The 9,533-nt window shown below is 33.5% G+C and overlaps 1 protein-coding gene across 2 annotated transcripts; it reads right to left on the reverse strand.

The window, feature by feature from the left end:
- Positions 1 to 6,647: 6,647 nt before the first annotated feature.
- Positions 6,648 to 9,308, reverse strand: LOC149403225 (cytochrome P450 71B10-like). Of its 2 annotated transcripts, XR_016296110.1 has the most exons (3): positions 8,324 to 9,308; positions 7,275 to 7,971; positions 6,648 to 6,691 (listed from the first exon to the last, which is right to left on the reverse strand). XR_016296110.1 is itself a non-coding variant. In XM_089609662.1 (2 exons), the coding sequence occupies exons 1-2, from the start codon at positions 9,233 to 9,235 to the stop codon at positions 7,330 to 7,332; spliced, it is 1,554 nt and encodes a 517-aa protein (XP_089465788.1). In that variant the 5' UTR covers positions 9,236 to 9,308; the 3' UTR covers positions 7,166 to 7,329. The 2 variants fall into 2 exon arrangements, 1 of the variants encoding a protein (XP_089465788.1); XM_089609662.1 differs by lacking the exon at positions 6,648 to 6,691 and having other exon boundaries at positions 7,166 to 7,971.
- Between the last annotated feature and the right edge of the window lie 225 nt (positions 9,309 to 9,533).

Genomic DNA, 9,533 nt, shown 5'->3' on the forward strand with positions numbered 1-9,533 from the left:
ACATTCACATTACACTTAATACTTAACACTTACGTTCAAAGTTCAAAGTTCAAACTAACCTATAATGGTTTTCAAATTCCTACCATTTACCAAAGCTGTGTCAGAATAAGTATTGATGCTATCCCATATGCCAACTTTGAACACATACCCATTTTCTAAAAACCCTTCGTACTTATCTCTAACAAATCCTTTTTCAATCTGAGGAATAAAAAAAAAAAAAAAAAAACCGGATTGCTCTGCTGAACTACGCTTCAATTATCCCAGGTTTATTTCGCTGCTATTTTCATTCTAGATTAGCGTATTATAACAGTTATTTTCTTCAAAATTATACCCATTTTCTTCTTGCTGCGTGGTATAGCTATTTCAATAATGAAAACAAATGAAGATTACTTTTATTGAAAGGCAAAATTTGTTTTACAACAATGTGTAGTGAAAAATCTGTTCGAGTCGAGCACAGCTTCAAGTCGAGCCGAACTATTTGGTTTGGCGATAAATTAAGATTGAGTTTTTTTTTTTTTTTTTTTTTTTTAAATGGGACTATTCTATCTTAGAGATAATATTTCAATAGGATTGTTGATGTCATATGAGAACTCGAGCATTATAAAAATAAATATTTATTGTTTTTTTTATTGACCATGGATTTAGGAGGTCCACATTCGTGTGCCCAATAGTGGTGATCATCAATGTCATACGTTCTCAGTTACTTATCCAAGACTACATTCTTAACAACAAAAAATCTTCAATATAATTAATGAAAATTGGTTCTTTATTTTTTTTTTCTTGATTTAATAATGTAACTGTATTCAACAATATTTGTTGATCATATAATTAGTTCTCAACATGACATGTATATATATCATCAGTTCTTTTTTCTTCCCAGATAGTGACTTTTAGTTTGGTCGTCGATCTTAGTTGGTCCTGCAGTGCCGATTCCTTCGGCAAACCGAGTACGTCTTTCCCATTATTCTTTTGTTGATTTAACAAAGTTAATATATTACTATTGTAAAATCTTGAAAGCCACTTTTTTTTGCCCGAATTACACATATGTCATCACTACTTTGTTATTAATTTCTTTTCAAATATGTTGCTTCTTAAATATGATTCTTTATTTATCTCATGTTATTTATTTGCAGGACTACAAAGACTCATGAGAGTAATATGAAGTACTAAATTAAGTAGCAGCTTTGCAAACATGTCACGAACATGTTTTTGAATATATTGTAATGCATATATGTACATATACATGTATAAATATATGTAAATATTAATCGTACGTAAAAATATATGTTATCTTTTGTTTACATGGAACTTTGCTAAACGGTTGCCATAAAACCAGTCATATATATTTAAAAAAAAAAAAGTTCAAACTCACAACTAACCCGCGGCAACGCGCGGGTAAATTAACTCGTACACTCTATAACCGTATTTTCAGCCAAGTTGTTAAAGAAGACGTTGAGGTTACCGCAATCCATTGAATAAAAAAATGAATATAATTATGTTATACACTTATATACGCATTATTTAAAAGTCTAGCCTCCACGTGTCTTTTTTTAACGGCACGACTGTCAATGGTAGCACTCAAATATCACGTTAGCTATATTTATTAACTAAAAAAAAATACCAAATTCATAAGCAACTAAAAACTTTGAGATTTTTTTAAAGGTTTTTTAAATTACCGATCTTTAAAGCTTTTAAGTAAATAATCATTATGATTATGTGACTTTGTTTGGATGTTTTTAACATTTCATTTATATTCTTGAAGTTTAATGGTCCAAATTAAAATTGTGTATGTATTTATGAGTTTAAAAACCAAATATTATGTTGCATAATTACATGTTAATGGTTGTTTTATTTCCAAACATATAACAACCAATTATTCTTTTAGCTTTATGTGGATTTTATAGTTTTTTTTTTAATTCAAATTGTATGAGCGACATTTTGAAAGAAAAAAAAGGTAGCATTTGAACCGTAAAATTTCAATTGAATTTTGAAACATTATAATTTTTATGGAAAAATTCTTGTAACTAACAAATGGCTTCTTTCAATTAAAATTACGGCCCAATTATTAAAATATTAAAAAATTGTCAACTCATTTCTATGTTTTCATAATATAGCGCATGCGTCTTTCTTAAGTTTGAACTCTTTTCTTAATTTTTAAAAATTTCAGCTAGAATTTTAATGTAGGAAACGGGATATATGACTAAATCAGTATTAGGAGTTCGTTCTATAAGCATCATGCGGTAGAAAGAATTCTAAAAATTAGGCAATAATATCATTATTTTTTTTTTAAACAGAGTAGCCTTTAAACAGTAAAATTTAAATTGGTTGTCGGAAAATTTGAATTTGTAAGGTTGTTAAGAGGGCGTTCTATAATTCATAGGGTGGAAAAAATAATTCTAAAAAAAATTAATTTCCTTAAAATGGTAGCCTTTGAACAATAAAATTTTAACTGAATGACGAAAATTAGAATTTTTTGTAAGCCTTAGGAATTCATTATGTAAACGTCGTATTGTGGAAAGAATTCTTAAAATATTTGTCTTCTTATATAGGGTAGCTTTGAACTATAAAACTTAAACTGAATTTCGAAAAATTAGAATTTAGGGGTATTGTTATTACGTTGCCTACATTGAATTGTTTGTATTTTGAAAAAACTGTTTCGAGATGTTCTCTGAGGTGTTAGAACATCGATTTGCTACCTGTGTTGTTTGGCAAAGATCGTGACAGTGTGAAATCCCAATTTTTTTTAGCTTAATTAAAAAGCTAAAATTTTTGTGTTCGAGTTACGTTAGTTTTTTTTTTAATAAAGTAGTAGTGAATGATTTGTTTATGTGGTAGCTTTAGGGTATTTTTTTTAAAATTTAATATACTCTTTAGATTACAAAATATGGATATAATATATTATAAATAAGTTATGTATACATACTTTATATATATATATATATATATATATATATATACATTATAATAAATTAAAGTATACATATTACTTTATTTTACATAATATAAATTAGTTAACGTTTTTTTATATATATATATATATATAGATATATAAAAGTATCTTATATATTATATTATATATATATAATCAGTTTAGTTTTTTTAGTATACGTTATATATATATATATATATATATATATATATATTTATATAAAGTTATTTATATGCGTGCATGTGATGTGCGTAAGCATATATTATGTTTTTTTTATTATAATAATAATTAATATATTAATATTAGAAGTAGGATTAGATTTGGGCTTTTAGGGTTTGGGCTTTTAGGGTTTATTTAAACCCTATTTAAACATCCCCTCTTCTTTTTTTTAACGCTTCTTCTCTGCTCTCTCTCCCACATTCCTCTTTTGGCTTGAAAAATCCATAGCTCCTAATAGGTATGCTTTTTTTTCTCTCTGATTCGGATTCCGTGAAAACGTTTTCTTAAAACGCTTGTGCTGGTTTCAAAAAAATTGTTTTTGCGTTGATTCTTTTTGGAAACTTTAGTTTTAAGTGTCTTCTATCTAAATCTGCAATCGAAAAATATTTTTATCAAATACAGAATATTTTCCGATTATTTTCAAATCGGCGCACAGACCTGAGACATATTCCCGATTTTCAGACTTTAAACGCTTACTTTGGATTCAACAAATTCGCTTTTGCGTTGATTCTTTTTGGAAACTTTAGGTTTAAATGTCTTCTATCTAAACCTTTAATCGAAAAATATTTTTATCAAATACTGAATATTTTCCGATTATTTTCAAAACGGTGCGCAGACAGTTTTTGACAAAAACTTTAAAGATTGATCTTAGCACTTCTTTTATTTTTAATAAATAGTTAAAATATTATTTTGGCCGTGATGCCTTTACAAAAAGTGCTCAAAATTATATTTTATACGTACTTGATTTTTTACAAAAGTTTTTCCAGAGTTTCAGTTTTCTCCGAAACCCTAATAGCCAAGGGTATTTTAGTAATTTCACGTCGGATCTCGTTTCTGAAAATTTCCAGAAACTAAGTCATGTATTAAATCCTTTTCTTTCCTGATAAGTAATAGTCAACCTTTTCCGTTTAGGTTCCGAGTCATTAAGAGCATCATTTTCCTTCGACGGTCTTCGATCGTAATTCCGATATCCAGGTGAGAATAATCTCACTGCAACACGGATTAGTTTAAAAAAAAATATATAATACGTATTATGTGATATGAAGTATTTATGTATTGTGTGAATTTTTGTGTGTGCGTGTTTGTTCGGAATGTGCTTGTTATGATATGATATGACGATATGTGAGTTTATGTTATTATCTTATGCTTGTGTGTTAGAATATCTATAACACGTCTTATGTTTCTAGCTATGTTATCATGTATGTTTTTATCTTATGTCGCTCATGCTTTTAACGTAATAAACACGATTAATAAGTTAAGTAAGCAAGAGAGTCGTACCGCCTCGAATTACGGAGGTACCTAGAGGAATTTCTCGAGCCGAACTACGGGCTCACATAGAGAGTTCCTCATATGTTTATGTATGTGACGGAGCGTACTATGGGAGGTCGCAGCCCCATGGTTCGTTACCAAAGTGTACACTGAAATCGGTACGGCTACTCTAGGGGACCCCCGAACTAAAATACGATAGACTTTTAATAGGGTATTTCATGTCACAGTTAATACGAATAACCGGTTCATGCATTTTTGTTTTATTGCTTATGTTTTGTGAGTTATAGTTATTCTCGCTGAGCGTTAGCTCACTCTATGTATTTACGTCCGTGTTGTAGGTAAACAACATATGAGCAAGTGAGGAGGGTGGATCAGCGGCGGCGATAGCGAGAGGGTTGGGTTATGGTTGCCGTTTTCGAAAATAAAAGACTTCCGCTTTGCTTTCAGTTTTCAATAATCCAAACCCAAGGTTTTATTTTTCATGGTTAAAGTTATGTTTTTTTCAATTTCGTTAAAGGTTACGACTTTATTTATGGTATTTATTTCACAATAGTATTTTTGAGTTTTAATTTCCGATTATGCAACTTCGAATTTTTGGTTGTTTTCGTTCATCAAGTTTTAAATGAAAATTTATTTTTAGGTTATGAGTTTCCAAACTTATATTTTAAGTTATGTTTTAAAAAAAAAAATTTACCTCAAATTTTCTTAAGTTTTAAAAAAGTAAGATAAGTAAGACGGTCCGAAAAGTCGGGTCGTCACAGACAGATACGTTCTGAGGATATTATGTGCAAGTTTATTATTTGGTTTGATTCGCTTCTGATTTTCTCTCCATTGAATCAAAACTTGGCGATCATATTGGAAAACCCTAACAAGGCATCAATTGCTAGGTTTCGACTCCTATAAAAGAGAAAATCTGCTCATAGGAGTATTTTTACACACTTACAGTTTTTGTGAGAGTTTTTTTTTAGCGAAAACACGTTGTTCTTTGTGTGGTTTAATTTTGTCTTTTTCCTTATTGTCGTTGTTAGTGCAATTGACAAAGTTAGGTTTTGCAATCATGGTATTGTATATCACGTATTGTTATGAACGTTGATCAACCACTTGGTAAGTGTGTTGATAGCGTAAGTGAGGGGGCTCGGTCTCAGGGGGAACCTGAGTCGGAATTCATTGATGTAGTTTTGAAATAGGCATCTGAAAGGTGTTGATAGCGGAAGTGAGGGGACTCGGTCTCAGGGGGAACCTGAATCGGAATTCATTGATGTAGTTTTGAAGTAGGGCATCTGAAAGTTGATCATTCAGAATGGACAAGTTGTACTTATTCTCCATATAATGAAGTTTTTTTCAGTGGGATTGCATCTTTCCAAACGTAGGCGCGATTTGTTGAACCGGGTTACTAATTCTTTGTCTCTTGATTTACAGCTTTAATTATTTTATTAATTTGGTAAATAAATTGGTCTTTCATAACTTATTAAGAACATCATTACAAGACATCACGAAACAGTAAATACGTTTTTTCAGGTATCAAGCATCATAGGGTCAGTTGAAAGAATTCTCAAAAGATTGCCCACTATTAACGAGAGACGATATTTTTAAAATTACAAAAAAAAAAAAAAAAAAAAAAAAAAAGAAGAAGCACGTTTGAAGAGTAAAATATCTTATGGCTTTCTATAAAGCTTGACAGTGTGTTCATCGTGTTGAACAAAAACGAGGAGTTGGGCCCACCGTGTGACAATTACACAAATGGCCGACTGGGTTGTTTTGGGCCCGCTTCCCTGCCAGCTACGCAAGGATAGGTTCAGATTGTTTTGGGCTAGGCCCAACATTAAAAAAAAAATTAAATTAGATATTAATTATTTAATTTCTAATGAGCCAATTGGATTGGCCTATCTGAATCAATTCATTATTTTTTTAATGGACCAATTGAATTGGGTCTTACTCTTCTAATTAAGAATTTATGTATTTATTTTATATAGGCCAATTGGATTGGGCCTTAATCTTTTAATTAGGATTTTATTTCTTTCTTTCATAATGGACCAATTAATTATTGTGCAAAGGAGACACAGAGCTGTTCGAAGTTCGAACATCCCTCGCTGTATTGCAGGACCGTCGAGCCTTTCCAACACCTCATAATGAGTCATTCTGAGATTGCCTTGCGGTGAACAATCTCAACAAGTTCCTTCAAGCTTGCAAACGACTTCTTCATTATTTGAATGGTGAGTTCGCTTTTGCACCACAAATACATCAAATAGCGTTTGCGGACACTGATTGGGTGAGCTGTATGGACAAATAGCAGTCAACGGCTAGGTTGCCATTTAGTATATTAATTAAACTATATTTTTTTACATGCAATTATGCCGTTGTGTAAACTTCTCACACCGGCAAGTATTTGTTCCTTAACAACGGGAGTTCAAAAAGAACGGTTTAAAAAGTTGTACTTTCAACAACAGTTGGTGACGGTCATTATAGAAAGTACCAGTTTCTACAACGGTTGAAAAAAAAACCGTTGTAGAAAGTATACTTTTGACAACGATTTGGTTAAACCACCGTAGAAAGTGTTTTTTTTTAACCATTGTAGAATCCATAATTTGTAGTAGTGGTGGAGGGGAAGCCAATATCACATTATTATCACTATCTATTCGATAACATTTTATTCTCATTCTCTCAGTAAATCTTAGGCTACAAGTCAATGACTTATGTTATCACTTTTATATCACCTGAAGCTTCACTTTCATTTTTTTCATCGTCACCAACCACCCTATATCTGTTATTTGTCTACATGTTTCTTGATAAATATATAAAAAAAAAAAAAAAAAAATTAAAAAAAAAAAAAACATTACTCCAAATATATTTAACTTACTGCTAAAACACATATGTAAGTGGTATCGGAACCACCATAGAAGTCTTTTACTTGGTTATGCCCCAAATTCTTGATCTGATGAAAACCGGTAGTGAATTGGAACGAGTTTAGGAGTGTATTTCATATACGCTGAAAGCCCAGCTTCCTCTTCCATGTTGATATCAGTCTCATTCATTCCATTGGGTAACTTCCAATCGAAGTAACATAGGAGATTCGCAAGAGCGAGTTCCACCGTGGCCATTCCCATTTGGATCCCAGGGCAGCTTCTTCGGCCAGACCCAAATGGCAAGAGCTCAAAATGTTTGCCTTTGAAGTCGATGGAACTGTCGGAAAATCTCTCTGGAAAGAAATCTTCCGGATTGTCCCAATAATTAGGATCTCGTCCTATCGCCCAAACATTGACTTGAATAAGTGTTTTCGGGGACACTTCATGGCCAGAGAGATTGAATTGAGAAAGTGTTTCTCTTGGGAGAAGAAATGGGGAAGGAGGGTGCAACCTCATAGTCTCTTTCACAACCATCTTAAGATATTGGAGTCGATGAACATCGTTCCCACTTATGGCTAGTTTCTCTTTGAAGGAAGCGTAATTTCTAGCTTCGTCTTTCGATTTCTTCATCGCTCGTGGATTCCGAACGAGCTCTGCCATTGCCCATGTCAAAACAATGGCACTAGTATCTACTCCAGCCAAGAATATGTCCTAATTAATCAAAGACATGGAAAATAAACAAATCCGGTTAGTCAAATCTTTTTCATCTTCGGCTTCGTTTGGAATCCATATTTTATGAAGAAAAAAAAATGGAATCAAACACTTGCGTTTTATATATCCCACCAAATTTCAACTCAATTCAATCTCTCCCAAAGCTTCCGAAATTCAAAGGAGAGATAGAACATGATAGAGATTTTTTTCCCCTGTTATTTTCTCCTCATTATCACCTTTTTCTATAAATAAACACACGATTGTTTTCTAGCCCCAGTTCGATAGAAGGTTAATGCAAAACTCATTTCAAGGACTAAAGATATAACTATAGGAGAAGTGTTGTAGCATGTACCATTAGGATTGCCTTTATTGTTTCTCTGGTGAAGACAACCTCTTGACCGATCTCAGATTGCTCTCTCTCCATCTTCAGCATCAAATCAACCAGATCTTCCTGCTCTTCCGGCACCGTCCGACTGAGATGTTCCTCGATCACTCGTTCAAAGAAACCGTCCAACTCTCGAAAACTCAACTCGGTCCTCGAATGGGAACCCGAGAGCCTGTCCACAATCCAGCCCGCGGGACCGAAGAAATCCGAGGCCGAAAAGCTTCCCAAGACCTTCATCGCGCGATGGACGATTCCCTGAAACCTATCGCTGTCTAGGCCGCTCCCGCAGAAGAGCTTCCCAAAGGCAGTCCTGAAAGTTATGCTCGCGGTCAAGCCCATCATCTTTTCTCCGATATCGACGGGGCTCGAAGAGAGCGAGGACCGGTGAATCGAGTCCATCAGAGACCGGATTTCTTCCTCTCTAACGGACCGAAAAGATAAGACGGTTTTCGCGGTGAAGAGATTGAGAACGCACACTTTTCTCGCTTCTCTCCATTGTTTCCCGTACGGCGAGAAAGCCACGTCGAGGCCGTTGTAAGAGAGCCTTGCTTGGCCCGCAAGCGAAGGTCTGCTACAGCATTTGGCGTCGTGGGTCTTTAAGACTTCCATCGCGGCTTCGGCAGAGGAAATTACGATAAGGGGTACTTTTCCGAGCCGGAGGAGCATTACTGGGCCGTATTTCCGAGAGAGGCTCCGTAGAGATCTGTGAGGGAGTGAGCCGAGTTGGTGAAGATTGCCTATGATCGGAATCCTCGGCGGACCGGGAAGCTCTCTCATAGGCTTAGGCTTGATCTCATCTTTCTTCTTTATTGCTACCTTTTTCTGTAATAGAAAGAGTAGGAGAATTGGAAGCAGGGAAAACAGAAGAACCACCCACATTTTGTAGTACCAAAAGAAAATTCTTTTGGAGGGAAGATATATTATGATCTAACAAATTAAAATCTCTTGGAATCACAATTTGAAGTTATTTGGGAGACTATAGATGGAATTTGATTGCACTTTTATAATGCTTTTTTTTTTATTGATTTTATTGTAATTACAAAATATATACCCTTCTCTATTAATTTTTCATTATTTTAGTATATATTGATAACGTCCATTGATTTTCCTGATAACGTTTCCATGTCGAGAATGAAATACGATGAATTTGATGGGACAAGAAAATATGAAAACAAAA

This window comes from Urtica dioica, chromosome 3, assembly GCF_054948205.1.
Source record: "Urtica dioica subsp. dioica isolate 48M chromosome 3, U.dioica_male_clone48M_v1_H2, whole genome shotgun sequence".
NCBI lineage: Eukaryota > Viridiplantae > Streptophyta > Magnoliopsida > Rosales > Urticaceae > Urtica > Urtica dioica.